The sequence below is a fragment of the Malaclemys terrapin genome, chromosome 10 (genome assembly GCF_027887155.1).
Source record: "Malaclemys terrapin pileata isolate rMalTer1 chromosome 10, rMalTer1.hap1, whole genome shotgun sequence".
NCBI lineage: Eukaryota > Metazoa > Chordata > Testudines > Emydidae > Malaclemys > Malaclemys terrapin.
The window spans coordinates 561,539-581,501 of NC_071514.1; the positions used below are offsets into that span (position 1 = coordinate 561,539).

A 19,963-nucleotide genomic window follows, 5' to 3' on the forward strand; every position below is an offset into this window, starting at 1 on the left:
TGCAGGAAGACCAATGCAAATAAACTCATTTATATTCTCTGCAATGACCTTGTCTTCCTTGAATGCTCCTTTAGCATCTCGATCATCCAGTGGCCCCACTGATTTTTTGGAAGGCTTCCTGCTTCTGATGTACTTAAATTTTTTTGAGTCTTTTGCTATTGTTCTTCAAATTCTTTTTGGCCTTCCTAATTATATGTTTACTCTTGACTTCCCAGAGTTTATGCTCCCTTCTATTTTCCTCAATAGGATTCTACTTCCAATTTTTAAATGATCCTTTTTGCCTCCAACTGCTTTTTACACTCTATTGTGTAGCTATGGTGGCTTTTTTTTTTTAAAAATCCTCCTATTCTTTTTAGTTTGAGCCTCTAGTATGGTGTTTTTTAAAAGTTTCCATGCAGCTTGCAGGCATTTCACTTTTGTGCCTGTTCCTTTTAATTTATGTTTAACTAACTTCCTCATTTTTGTGTCATTCCCCTTTCTGAAGTTAAATGCTACTGTGGTGGGTTTCTTTGGTATTTCCCCATTCCCCCAACCAAGCATATTAAATTTAATTATATTATGGTCACGATTACCAAGCGGTTCAGTTACAATGACCTCTGGGACCAGACTCTATGCTCCACTTAGGACTAAACCAAGAAATACCTCCTGCCTTGTGGGTTACAGGACTAGCTGCTCCAAGAAACAGTCATTTAAAGGTGTCAAGAAACTTTATCTCTGCATCCTGTCCTGAGGTGACATATACCCAGTCAAGATGGGGATAGTTGAAACCATCCATTATTATTGAGTTTTCTACGTTTATAGCCTCTCCAATCTCCCTAGACAGTTCACAATTACTGTCATCATCCTGATCAGGTGCTTGGTAGTATGTTCCTACTGCTATACTCTTATTATTCAAGGATGGAATTTCTATCCATAGAGATTATACGGTACAGTTTAGTCATAACAATTTTACTATATTTGACTACACTTTCTTTCAAATATAGTACCACTCCTCCACCAGCATGACCTATACTATCATTCCTATATATTTTGCACCCTGGTATTACAGTGTCCGACTGATTGTCATTCCACCATGTTTCTGAGATTCCATTAAATAAGGAGATTCACATCACACCAGGCACTCAAGTCCACCCATCTTAGTATTTAGACTTCTTGGATTTGCATACAAGCACTTATAACATTTGTCACTTTTTAGTTGTCTGCCTTCATGTGATGTTGAATTGGGACTCCTTCATTTGACTGTTTCTCTTCAATTTCTACCTTTACTTTATCAACTTCTAAACTCTCTTTACTAGGATAGAGAATCCCCGTTAATAGGTCCTTCCCCATGGGATATCTCTGTCTGAACTGCATGCTCCTCCGTGCCTGTCAGCTTCTCCCCAGACCTTAGTTTAAGAACTCCCATTTGGCCTTTTTAATTTTACATGCCAGCAGTCTGGGTTCCATTTTGGTTTAGACAGAGCCCATCCTTCCTGTATAGGCTCTTCCTTTCCCAACTGGTTTCCCTGTTCCTAATAAACCTGAATCCTTCCTTCCTACACCATTGTCTCATCCACGCATTGAGACCCTGCAGTTCTGCCTGTCTCTAGCCCTGTGTGTGGAACTGGAAGCATTTCAGAAAATGCTACCATTTAAGTCCTGGACTTGAATCTCCTCCCTAGCAGCCTAAATTTGGCCTACAGGACCTCTCTCCTATCCTTCCCTAGGTCACTGGTACCCACCAGACCAACAGACACTGAAACTGGCTTCTTAGGGCCAAATTGTTATGCAGATAATGAAGGCTTCTTACACAATCAGATTTCTTCAAGATGAGCCTCTGAATATCAATCAAGGCTCCTCCACTGCAAGCTTCCAGAATATACGAAAGAGCAATGTCCCCTGGAGCCACTTACCCCTTCCCTCCCGCTCCCTTCATGCAGGGCTCTGAGTGCATACAAGAGGAGGTGGTCTGAACCGCGCTCAGATACAGCCTTTCATCTGGGAATTTTTAACCCACACCTCTGAAAAGGAGGTCTGATGGAAAGCAGGTGGTGCTGATCAAACAGGCTTGTCCAGAGCACAGCATCACCCTTATGAGAAGTGTTCCAACATTCCAGAGTCAAGCAGCTGACCAGAGAAAATTCAGACCTGAATGGAGATTCCCACCTCAAGGAGCTCCTGTAGCTTAGAAAGCAAGACTTCTTAGTCATCTTAAGACCCAGGATATTGAACAGAATAGTCAAGCTCCAATCATGGCTAGTGACAGCAACTAGGTAGCAATGTGACCAATATCTGAAAGATCACCAAGTCAATAGAATACGCGGAGACGTTCCTGCTCTTAGCGAAGGAAAAGAACTGGGTTATTGATGTTAGCTCTTGCTTGTCCTTGGGTCAAAGCCATGGACAAAGTGCATTATCCCTGGTGGGAAAAGATAAGCTGGTAGTTTTTGTTTTTGTTGGGGGGGGGGGGAGGGGGGAGACCTGGCAAATAGCGCAGTTTTCGTTGCCAAATAGTTTTGACTGAACCAAAGAAGAGTGCTTTGGTAATATTAAAATGAAACCTTTCAACCCGACAAAGGTTTTTGTTTCGATTTTAGGCATTTTGACAAAAGTAAAGGACTAGATTCTCCAGATGGCCTGGGAAGGGAGGAGATTTCCCTTACCACTTTTAGGTAGTTAGGGAACACTCCCCTCCTCCCCCCCAGGATGAGGTAGTCCCCAGTTCAAGTGCCCCCTCTGCCCGATATGGAGAATCATCGATAGATAAGAGGCCTGAAAAGATCATTGTGATCATCTAGTCTTACCTCCCCTGTATAGCACAGGCCACAGACCTTCCCCCAATAATTCCTAGACCAGAGCTTTAGAAAAACATCCAATCTTGCTTTAAAAATTGTCAGTGATGGAGAATCCTCCACAACCCTCTCTGTTAAAAATGAATACCTTATTCCCAGTCTGAATTTGTCTAGCTTCAGTTTCCAGCCACTGGATCATGTTATATCTTTCTCTGCTAGACTGTAAGTATCTACACGGGGAACAAACATTTAATAATGGGCGAATCAGACTGTATTTAAGTCATCCCTTAACCTTCTCTTTGTTAAGCTAAATAGATTGAGCTTCTTAAGTCTATCATGATAAGGCAGGTTTTCTAATCCTTTAATCATTCTCATGACTTTTCTGAAACCTCTCCAATTTATCAACATCCTTCTTAAATTGTGGGCACCAGAACTGGATGCAGTATTCCAGCAGTGGTCGCACCACTATCAAATACACAGGTAAAATAATCGCTCTACTCCTTCTCAAGATTCCTTTGATTATGCATCCCAGGATCGCTCTCTTTTGGCCATAGTGTCACACAGGGCATATATTAAAAATGTATACACTTGGACTGAGGTTGAGATGGAAATAGGAGACAGACTTGTTGAAAGTCTCTGGGTAAGGATAAAAGGAGTAAAAAAAAAAAAAAAAAAACACAAGGGTGATGTCATGGTAGGGGGGTCTACTACAGACCACCTAACCAGGAAGAAGAGAAGGATGAGGTTTTTAAAAAACACAAAATCATCCAAAGCACAGGACTTGGTAGTGATAGGGGACTTCAACTACTCATACATCTGTTGGGGAAAACAACACAGCAGAGTACAGATTATCCACTAAATTCTTGAATGTATTGGAGACAATTTTTTTATTTCAGAAGGTGGAGAAAGCTACTAGGTGAGAGGCTATTCTAGATTTGATTTTGACAAATAGGGAGGAACTGGTTGAGAATTTGAAAGTGGACGGCAGCTTGGGTGAAAGTGATCATGAAATCTTCGATCTAAAAATCAAAAGAGAGTCCTACAAAAAGTGGAAACTAGGTCAAATGACAAAGGATGAACATAAACAAATAACACAAGTATGTAGGAACAAAATTAGAAAGGACAAGGCACAAAACGAGATCAAACTAGCTAGAGACATAAAGGGTAACAAGAAAACAGTCTACAAATACATTAGAAGCAAGAGGAAGACCAAGCACAGGGTAGGACCGTTACTCAATGAAGGGGGAAAAACAATAACAGAAAATGTGGAAATGGTAGAGGTGCTTAATGACTTCTTTGTTTCGGTTTTCACCAAGAAGGTTGGTGGTGACTGGATGTCTAACATAGTGAATACCAGTGAAAATGAGGTAGGATCAGAAGAGGCTAAAATAGGGAAAGAACAAGTTAAAAATTACTTAGACAAATTAGATGTCTTCAAATCACCAGGGAAATGCATCCTAGAATACTCAAGGAGCTGACTGAGGAGATATCTGAACCATTAGCAATTATCTATATGATACTGTATGTGAAAGAAAATGTAGAATCAAATGAAGTAAAAATCTTAAATGAATACACACATTCCATAGAATCTCTATAGATAGTAATTCAATGCTCTAATAAGAATATAACAGTAGGGATCTATTATCAACCACCTGACCAGGACAGTGATCAGGACGGTGAAATGCTAAGGGAGATTAGAGAGGCTATCAAAATAAAGAACTCAATAATAGTAGGGGATTTCAATTATCGCCATATTGACTGGGTACCTGTCACCTCAGGACGAAATGCAGAGACAAAATTTCTCGAAACTTTAAATGACTGCTTCTTGGAGCAGCTGGTACAGGAACCCACAAGGGGAGAGGCAATTCTCGATTTAATCCTGAGTGGAGCGCAGGATCTGGTCCAAGAGGTAACTATAACAGGACCGCTTGGAAATAGTGACCATAATATAACAACATTTAACATTCCTTTGGTGGGAAGAACACCTCCACAGCCCAACACTGTGGCATTTAATTTCAGAAAGGGGAACTATGCAAAAATGAGGAGGCTGGTTAAACGGAAATTAAAAGGTACAGTGACTAGAGTGAAATCCCTGCAAGCTGCATGGACACTTTTCAAAGACACCATAATTGAGGCCCAACTTAAATGTATATCCCAAATTAAAAAACAGTAAAAGAACTAAAAAAGAGCCACTGTGGCTTAACCATGTAAAAGAAGCAGTGAGAGATAAAAAGGCATCTTTTAAAAAGTGGAAGTCAAATCCTAGTGAGATAAATAGAAAGGAGTATAAACACTGCCAAATTAAGTGTAAAAATGTAATAAGAAAAGCCAAAAAGGAATTTGAAGAACAGCTAGCCAAAAACTCAAAAGGTAATAAAATATTTAAGTATATCAGAAGCAGGAAGCCTGCTGAACAACCAATGGGGCCCCTGGACGATCGAGATACAAAAGGAGCACTTAAAGACGATAAAGTCATTGTGAAGAAACTAAATGAATTCTTTGCTTCAGTCTTCATGGCCGAGGATGTTAGGGAGATTCCCAAACCTGAACAGTCCTTTGTAGGTGACAAATCTGAGGAATTGTCACAGACTGAAGTGTCACTAGAGGAGGTTTTGGAATTAAATTGATAAACTTAACAGCAACAAGTCACCGGGACCAGGTGGCATTCACCCAAGAGTTCTGAAAGAACTCAAATGTGAAATTGCGGAACTATTAACTATGGTTTGTAACCTCTCCTTTAAATAAGCTTCTGTACCCAATGACTGGAAGATAGCTAATGTAACACCAATATTTAAAAAAGGGCTCTAGAGGTGATCGCAACAATTACAGACAGGTAAGTCTAATGTCAGTACCGGGCAAATTAGTTGAAACAATAGTAAAGAATAAAATTGTCAGACACATAGAAGAACATAAATTGTTGGCAAAAGTCTACATGGTTTCTGTAAAGGGAAGTCACGTCTTACTTATCTATTAGAGTTCTTTGAAGGGGTCAACAAACAAGGGTGATCCAGTGGACATAGTGTTCTTAGATTTCCAGAAAGCCTTTGACAAGGTTCCTCACCAAAGGTGCTTACATAAATTAAGTTGTCATGGGATAAGATGGAAGATCCTTTCATGGATTGAGAACAGGTTAAAAGACAGGGAACAAAGGGTACGAATAAATTGGAAATTTTCAGAATGGAGAGGGGTAACTAGTGGTGTTTCCCAAGGGTCAGTTCTAGGACCAATCTTATTCAACTTATTCATAAATGATCTGGAGAAAGGGGTAAACAGTGAAAGAGATCTTGGAGTCATCATGGAAAGTTCTCTGAAGAAGTCCACACACTGTACAGCAGCAGTCAAAAAAGCAAACAGGATGTTAGGAAACATTAAAAAGGGATAGAGAATAAGATGGAGAATATCTTATTGCCCTTATATAAATCCATGGTACACCCACATCTTTAATACGATGTACAAATGTGGTTTCCTCATCTCAAAAAAGATATACTGGCATTAGAAATGGTTCAGAGAAGGCCAACTAAAATTATTAGGGGCTTGGAACAGGTCCTATATGAGTAGAGATTAAAGAGGCAAGGACTTTTCATCTTGGAAAAGAGGAGACTAAGGGGGATATGATAGAGGTATATAAAATCATGAGTGGTGTGGAGAAAGTGAATAAAGAAAGTAAATAACTTTGTTCCCATAATACAAGAACTAAGGGCCACCAAATGAAATTAATGGGCAGCAGGTTTAAAACAAATAAAAAGGAAGTTCTTCACACAGCGCACAGTCAACCCGTGGAACTCCTTGCCTGAGGAGGTTGTGAAGGCTAGGACTATAACAGGGTTTAAAAGAGAACTGGATAAATTCATGGAGGTTAAGTCCATTAATGGCTATTAGCCAGGATGGGTAAGGAATGGTGTCCCAAGCCTCTGTTTGCCAGAAGCTGGGAATGGGCGACAGGGAATGAATCCCTTGATGATTACATTTTATGTTCATTCCCTCTGGGGCACCTGGCATTGGCCACTGCTGGTAGACAGGATACTGGGCTAGATGAACCTTTTGTCTGACCCAGTATGGTCATTCTTATCTTTGAAAAGTCATGAAAGATGGAAGAGATTCCAGAAGACTGGAAAAGGGCAAATATACTACCAATCTATAAAAACGGAAATAAGGACAACCCAGGGAATTACAGACCAGGAAGCTTAACTTCTGTACCTGGAAAGATAATGGAGCAAATAACTAAGTAATCAATTTGCAAACACCTAGAAGATAATAAGGTGATAAGTAACAGTCAGCATGGCTTTGTCAAGAACAAATAGTGTCAAACCAACCTGATAGCTTCTCTTGACAGGGTAAAAAGCCTTGTGGAAGGGGGGGGGGAGGGAAGCGGTAGACATGGTACATCTTGACTTTAGTAAAGCTTTTGATACGCATGACCTTCTCATAAACAAATTAGGGAAATGCAGCCTAGATGGAGCTACTATAAGGTGCGTGCAAAACTGGTTGGAAAACCAATCCCAGAGAGTAGTTATCAGTGGTTCACAATCATGCTGGAAGGGCAAAACAAGTGGGGTTCTTCAGAGATCAGTTCTGGGTCCTGTTCTGTTCAATTTCTTTATCAATGATTTAGATAATGGCATGGAGAGTACACTTATAAAGTTTGCAGACGATACCAAGCTGGGAGGGATTGCAAGTGCTTTGGAGGACAGTATTAAAATTCAAAAAGATCGGGACAAACTGGAGAACGGGTCTGAAATAAATAGGTTGAATTTCAATAAGGAAAAATGCAAAGTACTCCATTTAGAAAGGAACAATCAGTTGCACATGTACACAATGGGAAATGACTGCCTAGGAAGGAGTACTGCAGAAAGGCACATGGGGGGTCATAGTGGACCACAAGCTAAATATGAGTCAACAGTATAACACAGTTGCAAAAAAGCGAACATCATTTTGGGATGTATTAGTAGGAGTGTTGTAAGCTAGACACAAGAAGTAATTCTTCTACTCTACTCCATGCTGATTAGGCCTCAACTGGAATAGTGTGTCCAGTTCTGGGTGCCACATTTCAGGAAGGATGTAGACAAATTGGAGAGAGTCCATAGAAGAGTGACAAAAATTATTAAAGGTCTAAAAAACATGACTTATGAGGGAAGATTGAAAAAATTGGGTTTGGTTAGTCTGGAAAAGGAGACTAAGAGGGGACATGACAACAGTTTTCAAGTATGTTAAAGGTTGTTACAAGAAGGAGGGAGAAAAATTGTTCTCCTTAACCTCTGAGGATAGGACAAGAAACAATGGCCTTAAATTGCAGCAAGGGTGGGTTAGGACGTTTTTCCTAGTGTCCAACCTAACTGTCAGGATGGTTAAGCACTGGAATAAATTGCCTAGGGAGGTTGTGGAATAAGAGCAGGTTAGACAAAACACCTGTCAGGAATGGTCTAGGTAATATTTAGTCCTGCGATGAGTTCAGGGGACTGGATCAGATGACCTCTCAAGATCCCTTCCAGTCCTATGATTCATGTTCAGCCAATTATCCACCACAATCCCCAGAGTTACTGCTTCCCAAATCCAGACTGCTCGGAACAGTGACCTGTCCTTTTCGTTATTTACCACTCCCCCAACTTGTGTTATCTGCAAACTTTACTGGGGATGATTTTATGTTTTTTCCTTCCAAGTCATTTATAACAACGTTAAATAGGACAGGGCCAAGAATCGATCCCTGCAGGACCCCCATTGGAAACATTCCCATTTGCGGATAATTCACCATTTACAATCATGTTTTGAGACATATCAGCCAATTTTTAATCCATTTAATGTGTACAACGTTTGAACATAAGAACGGCCAGACCAAAGGTCCATCTAGCCCAGTATCCTGTCTGCCGACAGTGGCCAACACCAGGTGCCCCAGAGGGAATGAACAGAACATGTAATCATCAAGGGATTCATTCCCAGCTTCTGGCAAACAGAGGCTAGGGACACCATCCCTGCCCATCCTGGCTGGTAGCCATTGATGGACCTATCCTCCATGAACTTATCTAGTGCTTTTTTGAACGCCGTTATAGACTTGGCCTTCACAATATTCTCTGGCAAGGAGTTCCACAGGTTGATTGTGCGTTGTGTGAAAAAATACTTTCTTGTGCTCGTTTTAAACCTGCTGCCTATTAATTTCATTTGGTGGCCCCTAGTTCTTGTGCTATGAGGAGTAAATAACACTTCCTTATTTACTTTCTCCACACCTGTCATGATTTTGTAGACCTCAATCATATCCCCCTTTAGTCGTCTCTTTTCCAAGCTGAAAAGTCCTAGTCTTATTCATCTCTCCTCATACGGAAGCCGTTCCATACCCCTAATCATTTTTGTTGCCTTTTTCTGAACCGTTTCCTATTCCAATATATCTTTTTTGAGATGGGGCGACCACATCTGCACGCAGTATTCAAGATGTGGGTGTACTATGGATTTATATAGAGGCAATATGATATTTTCTGTCTGATTATCAAATCCCTTTCTTAATGATGCCGAACATTCTGTTTGCTTTTTTGACTGCCGCTGCACACTGAGTGAATGTTTTCAGAGAATGATCCACAATGACTCCAAGATCTCTTTCTTGAGTGGTAACAGCTAATTTAGACCCCATCATTTTATATGTTAATTTGATATTGTTTTAGTTTTTAATCAAAATGTTATGCTGTACCAAATAAAATTCCTTATAGAAGTCTGAGTATGTCAACACTATTACCTCTGTCAACCCAACATGTAATATCATCCCCCTCCCCAAAAAAGGTATCAAGTTAGTTTGACGAGATCTATTTCCAGAAGGGATCTGAACCAAACTGAAAAATCCACTCTTTGCTCAGCTCTATACGTGCTATTTACCCTAGTTGCAAAAAAGCAGATAAAAATCAAGTTAGAGACTTTGAAAAGAGCACTTGTGCAATTGAATAAAAACTCTGCTCAAAGAGTCTTTCAATAATTTATCTCCCTCTGGTAGATGAGACCCTGGTACAGGCATGAACAGCCGTGCTGAGGCTTCAGACATAGCTTGATCTTAAAATTATCATGTAATTGCACAAGTAACAAACCCGTTCACTGCAGGAAAGTTTGACAGGTTTGGTAAATATCAAGGCTTCTTCACCCCCAAACCTAAGTGTGGATGAAAGGGTCTCTGTTTATATAAATACTAGAGACAAATTATCTGCATACTCTTGAAGGTCAAGTATGGACACAGATGAAGACACCCCGACATTCATAAAAAATAGTCCCGAAAGCCAGGCATTTAATGGAACACTTGCTGCCAAAGAAAAGCCAAAGGTAAGATGCAGTTTTATTGGTAGAGGTCTTCCTGGACTCCAGAAATTATGTTCAGTGAGGTAGATTAAGATATGAAAATGGCCATCTCTCAAGACTGTCTCATCATGCTTGTTGCTTGTAGTTTTGATGTTACTATTGCACAGAAAGGTAAGTCCCTCTTGAACACCTCTGGAAATAAGAGCTCTGCCTTTGAAACCTGATAGCAAATACTATGTCCTCCAGGGTGTTAATACAGTCAGACAGTCATTTGCCCCATGCCAGGTACTCGAACTGCCAACACTGTATGATAGCTGGGCAAGCTTTTATTTGCATTAAACCAAGAAGCAAACCTCACACATCCTTAAGCTTAGTGATTTTTCTTTTAACACCCACTCCCTGTGATTCTTCCCATCTGGAATGCACTGTATTGAGGTTTTTATTTATATTACAAATAAAAACCTTGATGCATTGCATTCCAGATGGGAGGAATCAGAGCTCTTTTACAGAGGCTCTTGTCAATTTCTGGGCCTGACTGTCCACCAGACCCTGTGTACGCCATCAGCTCCAAGAAGGGTTTAGTAAAGCAGAGAATGGGAACCCCTAGGTGTTTCTAATATCCATACATGGGTTACAAAAGACAGAGACAGTGCTGTAAATTCCAAGGTATCTAGATATGCTTAGCGCTGAAGCTCTGGATTGCTGTGTACTTCATACTGGAGCCACTCCAGAATCAGAATTGAAACATTTACTTCCTGTTTTTTAAGCAGACAAATCTGAGGTCAGTAGCTCTGAGAACACAAATGGTCTGCTTGTACTCCCTCCTATGAGAGGTCAGAGACAGACAGCCATTAGCGCATTTATGCTGCCAGATCCAGGGGATCTCATGGCCCCTCACCAATAGCGCTAGGTCCAAATTGGATTGACAGCACATTCTTCTCCATGGATCCTTTCCTGCACAAGGGGAGAGTTCCCAGCATCTCTTCTCACCCTTGTAATAGGGCTGCTGAGACAGCAGTGCATCTTCCCCGCAACCGCTTGTGGCCTGCTGTGGCACAAGATCTCCCTCCTAGCCCTAACAACAGTCCTGCGACAGGTCAACCTGCTCTCAGGGAGACCCTGGCAAGCAGGAGTCTCTAGTCAGAGCATAAAACAACAGGATCTTCCACCCCTCCTGGGCTAACCTTCTGCCCCACTCACTCACAGTGCGGACCTCTGGACTTTCTCCCTGCAGGTCTGGCTTCTACCCTCAGGGCTTCATCCTAGAGTCCTTTCCCAAACAGATTCTCCCCAGGCTGGAGCCTTATTCCAAGTCTATTTCCAGGCTGTCTGAGTGATGGCCTTTTTCAAGCCCTGCCACAAGAGCCTCCTCTCCTGCTGCCCTCTCCCTTCAGGGTCAGTCACAGGAGGGACTCTCCCTCCAGCAACTATCCCAACCCCTGATGAGAGTCACCCAACTCTTCCCCACTTAGATCAGATAACTGACTTGAGCCACTTGATTCCCAGACAGTCAGGATCAGCTGGGGGAACTGCTCCATCGCAGGGGAGGCTGAGCCCAGCTCACCTTAAAAGGGCCAGCCAAGCGGTGACAGCAGCAGAAAAACTCTGAAGCCAACAGGCAGCCCCTTGTGGAGCTATTCATCAGATCCTCTGAGTCTGGAAAGGAGGCTTGTTTTTCTGTGAAGATGGCATAATAGTGAAACCTTTGGATCCATAAGATGCCTTAGAATCTAAAGGACTAGGTGGAGAAAAGGCTGTATCATAACCTCATGCATAGACGCCGACTTCCCCTCTGCCCTGTGGGTGCTCGACCTCTGCGGCCCCTGGCCCCACCCTCGCCCTGCCCCAATTCCACCCCCTTCCCCCCAAGCCCCCGCCCCTGCACCGCCTCATCTCCCGAGTGTGCCACATCCCCACTCCTCCCCCTCCCTCCCGGAAAGTCTTGAGAGCCACCAAAAAGCTGTTAGGTGGTGAGCGGGAAGTGCTGGGAGGGAGAGGAGCAGGGACGCCGTGCTCGGGGGAGGTGGTGGGGATGGAGGGAGCTTGGCTGCCGGTGGGTGCAGAGCACCCACTAAATTTTCCCATGGGTGCTCCGGCCCCGCAGCATCCATGGAGTCAGTGCCTAATGACCTCATGTCCTCAGACATGAGCCAGGCATCAGTTTTTGAGCCTGTTAGATCCCCAGTGCTAGATTCTCAAACCCAATCCTGGGAGGCTGAATTTCAGTGGCACAGCTGAGCTCTTGGGGGTAGGCTAGGAACCAAAGAGAACCACAACGGGCCCTTCTTGGAATAAGGGAACACAGCTTCAGAACCTAATAAACTGATTGCTGAGGCTTCTGGTGGTAAGAGTCTATAAATGGATTCCGTCCCATTCTTGACTTTCAAGGAGAGAGCCTGAAAGACAGGGCATTGGAAGGGGAAAACCCTCTCCTAGACAAGCAGGGCATCAAGCGTTTACATGTGAACATGACCAGACAGGAAGACCATCGTTAAGACTCAATCCCATAACAGATCCACCATCCTGAACTTCATTAGAAGCTTGCAATGTAGTTCCCAATCTCCAGTGGTGGAAGGACCTCAACAAGGATGCTCACGTCACCATTTTGGGCACATAGCCAGTAAGACAAGCAGTTCTCTAACGATCACAGTGTGTTAGACCTGCAGTACCAGGCTCCATTGAACAGGACAGGTCCAGGGCCTCGGCCTAAATGGTCCCATTCTGGGCACAGAATCACTAGATAGGGGACTCTTCCTCCTCAAAGGGTTGGATCCTCATGCTGGCTGGATCCCAGACAACTAGATCCATGCTTTGGTTTCAGAGGTGGACAATGGCCTCTGACCTTTCAGGAGCCACTTTAGGCATACAGCCAGGTCTGCTAGGTTGACCTGGACTTATCCAGGGATCTTAATAGGGAACAGATCCTTAACTTCATAGCCAGAAGCAACAGAGGGTCCTGTGGCACCTTTGAGACTAACAGAAGTATTGGGAGCATAAGCTTTCGTGGGTAAGAACCTCACTTCTTCAGATGCAAGTAAAGGAAATCTCCAGAGGCAGGTATAAATCAGTATGGAGATAACGAGGTTAGTTCAATCAGGGAGGGTGAGGTGCTCTGCTAGCAGTTGAGGTGTGAACACCAAGGGAGGAGAAACTGCTTCTGTAGTTGGATAGCCATTCACATTCTTTGTTTAATCCTGATTTGATGGTGTCAAATTTGCAAATGAACTGGAGCTCAGCAGTTTCTCTTTGGAGTCTGGTCCTGAAGTTTTTTTGCTGTAAGATGGCTACCTTTACATCTGCTATTGTGTGGCCAGGGAGGCTGAAGTGTTCTTCTACAGGTTTTTGTATATTGCCATTCCTGATATCTGACTTGTGTCCATTTATCCTCTTGCGTAGTGACTGTCCAGTTTGGCCAATGTACATAGCAGAGGGGCATTGCTGGCATATGATGGCATATATAACATTGGTGGATGTGCAGGTGAATGAGCCGGTGATGTTGTAGCTGATCTGGTTAGGTCCTGTGATGGTGTTGCTGGTGTAGATATGTGGGCAGAGTTGGCATCGAGGTTTGTTGCATGGGTTGGTTCCTGAGTTAGAGTTGTTATGGTGTGGTGCGTGGTTGCTGATGAGAATATGCTTAAGGTTGGCAGGTTGTCTGTGGGCGAGGACTGGCCTGCCTCCCAAGGTCTGTGAAAGTGAGGGATCATTGTCCAGGATGGGTTGTAGATCACTGATGATGCGTTGGAGAGGTTTAAGCTGAGGACTGTAGGTGATGGCCAGTGGAGTTCTGTTGGTTTCTCTTCTGGGCCTGTCTTGTAGCAGGAGGCTTCTGGGTACATGTCTGGCTCTGTTGATTTGTTTCTTTATTTCCTTGTGTGGGTATCGTAGTTTTGAGAATGCTTGGTGAAGATTTTGTAGGTGTTGGTCTCTGTCTGAGGGGTTGGAGCAGATGCGATTGTACGTCAGTGCTTGGCTGTAGACGATGGATCGTGTGGTGTGGCCGGGGTGGAAGCTGGAGGCATGAAGGTAGGTGTAGCGGTCGGTGGGTTTTCGGTATAGGGTGGTGTTAATGTGGCCATTGCTTATTTGTATGGTGTTGATAGCCAGACTTAACCAACTGGGCCTGAAGAGCTTTCCCACCAACTGGGGTCTGAGGCAGACTTCCCATCTCTGCAGGCCAATCCTGTACGTTGACGCTGGACTTGTACATGGCTAACCTTAGCTTAGCAGGCCTGAAAAGTCTCCCTTGACATTGAGGTTGTGAGGGAGCCTACCCTTCTGCTCGTGGTAGTCCAGAGGAAGCCCATGCCAGATGGACATCTCATCTTCTGCACTTTTGACTTAAGAAATTGGATTAGTTGGCTGATTATAGTTAAATTAACAAAATTTGCCCCTAAATGGCATAAGAAAAAACCCAACAAGATAAGCACGCAGAACACTGCTTATGATCCAAGCTCGCTACACCTTCAGTGGTTAGAAGGAACTGTAGGGTGGTTAGGGCCGCTTAGGTTCCAAGGCTAGGAAAAGGTTTCTGGCTAAGAGGGCGAGGGAGGGGCAAGCTGACCCACTGAACAATGCTCTCTAGAAGATATGGGTGGCTTGCAGAGTAGCTGCCTTGGTCCCACAAGTGAGAAAATGCAGAAGAAATAGGAACTACTCAATACAGTGAAATCCTCTTATAAACACCAACCAATGACTTTCTGTTTTTTGCGCACACAGAGGAGAAACCTGACACAGGTCTGAAGACACATCCCTTTGTGAGACTCATGCCAGACATTTCCACTATTGAGAGTGAACGCCACTCCTAGGAGAGAGGGGAAAGAGTTGAGCCAGACTGTACCTGGGGTATGATCACATCTGCCAAGGCTTTGGAGAGTTTGAAGAGTTCAGCGGTGCCCTCCAGCTTCAGGGTACAATTGTGTTGTACATCATATTTGATGCAGTCGTAGATATCAGGGATCTTGCTGATGTCATAGCGCCCATTCTTCATGCGGAAATCCCTCTCCAGCTTGCTCCAGCGCTGCAGCATCAGCTCCAAAGTCTCGCTGTGGTACAGCTGCAGGTCTAAAGAGCAGCAAGAACAAAACACGTATGTTTTAAAAAGGGAACAGAGGGTCTCTCTACGCTGTTTGAAAAGCTGCAGTACAGAGTCTCAGAGCTAGGGCTACAGGCTCAGGCTTGTACTAAAGAGAGTAGTGTAGACGTCCGTACTTGGGCTGGAGAAACACACCCATGACCCCAGGCTTCAGAGCCTGAGCTCCAGCCTGAGCCCAGATGTCTACACAGCTCTTTTTAGTGCCTTAGCACGAGCCTGAGGTCTATAGACCCAGGCTCTGAGACTCACTGCTGCAGGTTTTAAAGTGCAGTGTAGATGTACTAAAAGAGGTCCTGCAGCATTATAGAGTAGTCAGCCTATCTTCGATACCTGGTAATTGTTCAACAATCAATTTGTATGCTCCTGAAGGATAATAGGGTTATAAGTAATAGCCAGCATGGATTTGTCAAGAATAAACTATGCCAAACCAATCTAATTTCTTTCTTTGAAAGGGTTATGACCTGGGGGTTGGGAAGGAGTAGAAAGGATACATCTTGACTTTAGTAAGGCTTTTGACACAGTCGCACATGACATTCTCATAAACTTGATGACTTCAAGGTCCCTTCCAGTCCCACACTGCTATGGTTCTATGTTCACACCCAGGCTACTCTTATTTGAGTTTCAACTGACAAGACTGCACGTGTTTCTGATAGCTGGGATTCCAGCTGGGAAAGGAAAGGAAAAATACAGAAAGACCTACAGCCTCATAGCAAATACCACAAATGGGCTTGGAAAACCCAGTCACACCAAGAAGTCTGCATTGCTACTAACAGTAATCACTCTAACACCTTGAGCACAGAGCAATCTGGCTCCTTGGTGTTACAGCTTTCCTGAACATGGTTCAAAATAGGAATGGGAGCTTCCAGATCAACAGCATGAGTGTGTTTCCTAAGCCTCTTTGCTGCAGACACGTATTTATACAGCTCAGAGATCTTGCTTGCACAGACCAATCTAGAGGAATCTGCTCTGGACAACCCTCTTCCCAAACCCAGCCGCTCACCTGCAGATTTGGGATCTTCCAGACGTTTGCATATCTGGGAAGTGAGGTTCTCGATCAGGGCAAACACCTGGTCACAGATCTCTACTGGGTTCTGGATGAAAGTCATGGAGTTGACCAGAGAGATACTGCCTGTAGGTGCTAACTGCAGAGTAAACAGAACACAAAAAGGTTAGTGTCTATGCATATAGAGAGCACAGCGCATCCAGCCCAGCCCCAGCAATTAAGCTTCTGGAAATGGTGTGCAACTGACAAACTAATTTCCTGTGCAACAGTCATCCTACACATCCACCAACAGCCTATGCCTCCCCCGACCCTCCATGCCACACCTGGCCTGTTGGCAAAAGTCTCTCTCTTTGGTACAGCAGAGACCTTCCAAGAGAGGCTAGGTGGTATTCTAGGTGAGAAGCCATTTCCTTTTCTCTACTGGGTCTCTGCTTCTTCCATTTTGGGACCTCAGGTTACAAGAGAAAAAAGTTTGGGGGACCCTCCCCCAGCATAGTTGTAAGGAAAGGAAGGGTGGTCATAACCTCCAGGATCTGTTCCTGGTCCCCAGGTTGAAAACCATGCTTTACTCCCAGTGCATCAGATGCTGGTGAGGGCAAGTGCTGCCAGGTGCTTCATCAGTACAGAGGAGTCTGAGTCCTGACAACGTACATGGAGTGGACTGGATCCAGGCTTGATTATTTTACTTCCCATGCTCAGCAGCCATGACTGCTCCAAGTAGACCTGCGAGGAAGAGGCCCTATGCTTGTGTGGGAAGGAAGTCCCCTTCACCTCAGAGAGGAAGAGGCCAACAAAGGCCTACAACCAACTCAGCCTCACACTCAACACCAAGAAAACTAAACTACTCCACCAATAGGATCTGAATCACCAGGCTCCTGCTCCCATAATTCAGATCACTAGAGACCCTGGAGACTGTTGAGCTGCTGAGGGAAAGGAAGTGCTCTCTGTAGCAGAAACTCAACACCACCTTCAATGTGCCAGTGATGCTGTCAGACGCTTGAGAAAACAGGTCTTTGAAGATTGTGACATCAAGAATTAAACCAAGCTTCTCGTGTACCAGGCTGTTATCTCTGCTCTCTTGTACAGTGCCAAAACTAGGGTCATGTACAGTAGATGCCTCAAGATTTTTGAATGATACCATCAATGGTGCCTCTGTAAGATCTTCTGAATCAAGTGAGATGCCCAACACACCCCTATCAGTGTTCTGTCCCAAGCCAAAACCTCCAGCATTGAAGCTATGACCACCCACCACCAACTCTGTTGGGCTGGTCACATTCTTTGAATGCCAGAAAATTGACTCCTGAAGCAGATCATGTTCTCACAGCTGAGCCATGGCCAATTGATATGAGGTGGGCAAAAATAAAGCACTTCAAAGGCACCCTCAAAGCTAACATGAAGAAGTGCAATATTGACATAACTCCTGGGATGCCCTCAACCAACCAAAATGGAAAAGGATCTTGTGACAAGGATCCCAGTATTCTGAAATCAATGGAGACAACAGGAAACTGAGAAACAGGAAAGAAGAAAAGAACATGCCACAACCTGAACAATCATCCAGATCCACCCCTTCCTCTGGGAAATGACTGCCCCAACTGAGACAAGATCTATGGATCTCGGATCAGTCTCATTAGCCACCTGAAGATGCACCAGTGATAACTGGCTATCATTTTATGGACGACAATCATCCTCAAACGCCGAGGGATCGCCGATGAGAGAGGAAAAGCTATCCCTTTCTCAAGTAAGTTCAGAGACTGCCACGGATAGCATTTGGGCTGCCATCACTGCGTGCATAAGAACCTGTAGGACTAGCACCTGGGACCATGCAGGTTCTGGGCCACTGACACTTCCATATTGCCACTGGAAACTTAGGCTGGGTTTTCACTGGAGGACCCTGTGATGCTAGGCACTGCAAGAAGTACCGCCCAGCAGGGCTTGAGTGGCAGCCCACTGATTGGCTCATGTCAATATATAAACCAGGAAGCCGTCATGGAGAGTGGTCTGAGCAACCACACAGATCTCCTGCTTGCTTCTGTTCCAGACCTCGCCCTGTTGTGGACCTAGACTCCAGCTTCTGACTCTGCTTTGTCCCGGACTCTATTTGCCTGCTGCTTGTAATCTGCTGCCTGATCCTGACTTTCTGGTAGCCTGACCCAGCTCTACCCCGACTCCGCTGTGTGTCTCCTGACCGCAAGTGAGTAACTGACCAGTGCACACAGGCCGCCTGTGGCCCGGCCCTGATAAGATGTGTATGCACATGTGGCACAGAAGAGAATGATGATAATCTACTTGGAGCAGCCCCATAACGCAGGCAGAGAATTTCACCCCATGGTTCCTGCATCAGCCTATAAATTCTGGCTGAACCGATCTTTTAGAAAAAGACATCTGGTCTTGATTCAAAAAGAATCCAAGTTGTTCAATGGTTAATTACGCCGACTGTTAAAAATTTACACCCTTATTTCTAGTCTGAATTCCTCTAGCTTCTAGCCACTGGATCGGAATATGCCTTTGTCTGCCACATTGCAAGTAACTACCGGGGGAAAAGGCTTGTGATAGTAGAGGCAGATAGTGATCACGCCACCAAATAACCTTCTCTTGGAAAAACTAAATAGATTGGTCTTATTTTAGTTTCTCATTGTTTTCTCACTGTAAGCCAGGTTTTTCCAGACCTCAAATCATTCTGAACCTCTCCAGTTGATCACCAACATCATTTTTAAAGGGTTGACACCAGAACTGGACACAGTAACCAGTAATGGTCTCACTAATGCTGCATACAGAGGTAACAGCACCTCACCTACTTGATACTCTCTTATGCATCCAAGGGATTGCATGTGTTCTCTTAACCAGTGCAAGGCCCTGGAAATTAAGTCCTAGTGGATACCAGCTGGACATGAAAGCCCCTTTCAGAGTCACTGCTTTCCAAAATACTCCCCATTCCCAGAAGTGTGACCCACTACATTCTTCGTTCCTACATGTGACCTTCACATTTAGCTGTACTAAAATGCATGCTGTTCAAAGAAGCCCAGCTTACCACACGATTCAGATCCCTCTGTAGAACTGACCCCACCATTATTTACCTTTCTGTCAATTTCTGTGACCCCTGCAAACTTTACCAGTAATTATTTTATACTTCCTGCTAGATCACGGGTAAAGATAGCGATTAGCGCTGAGTAAAGAACAGATCCGAGGGACGCCACTTAGAACACCCTCGCAGAATGATTCCCCATTTATAATTTCTTTTTGAGATGTAGGGAGACAAATTTTGAACCCATTTAATATGGGCTACATTGGTTCTGTACAGTGTTAATCTTGTAATCATGTCACATGGGACCAAGTCAAGTGCCTTACAGAAGTCTAAGTATATTATCTCAACACTATTACCTTTGTCAACCAGACTTGTAAGCTCATTACAAAGGGATATTGGGTTAGCTATTTCCCATAAAATCATGTTGACTGGAATTAACTAATTCTTTACTGATTACATCCTGTATCGGCCTTTCCACATTTTGCCAGGCTCAATGTTAGGCTGTCTGAACTAGAACCACTAGGTTCATCCTTTTTAATAGTGGCACATTAGGTTTTTCCAGATTCAGCAAGACCTGGGATGGCTCTGTCCCAGACTGAGGTGTCATTAGAGGAGGTTTTGAAACAAATTGATAAATTAAACAATAAGTCACCAAGACCAGATGATATTTACCTAAGCGTTCTGAAGGAACTCAAATGTGAAATTGCAGAACTACTAACTGCAGTCTGTAACCTATCATTTAAATCAGCTTCTGTACCAAATGACTGCAGGATAGCTCACGTGACTCCAATTTTTAAAAAGGGTTC

At 43.9% G+C, this 19,963-nt stretch overlaps 1 protein-coding gene across 6 annotated transcripts in view; it reads right to left on the reverse strand.

Moving 5' to 3' along the window:
- The window catches only part of PPIP5K1 (diphosphoinositol pentakisphosphate kinase 1), a 122,462-nt gene that overhangs the window by 70,906 nt on the left and 31,593 nt on the right, over window positions 1–19,963 (reverse strand). For all 6 annotated transcript variants that reach the window (XM_054042277.1, XM_054042276.1, XM_054042275.1 and 3 more), the window contains 2 exons: window positions 16,133–16,274; window positions 14,878–15,101 (listed from right to left, as the gene is read on the reverse strand). In XM_054042277.1, the coding sequence (XP_053898252.1) occupies window positions 14,878–15,101; window positions 16,133–16,274 (366 nt within the window). The remainder of the gene's footprint in view (window positions 1–14,877; window positions 15,102–16,132; window positions 16,275–19,963) is intronic.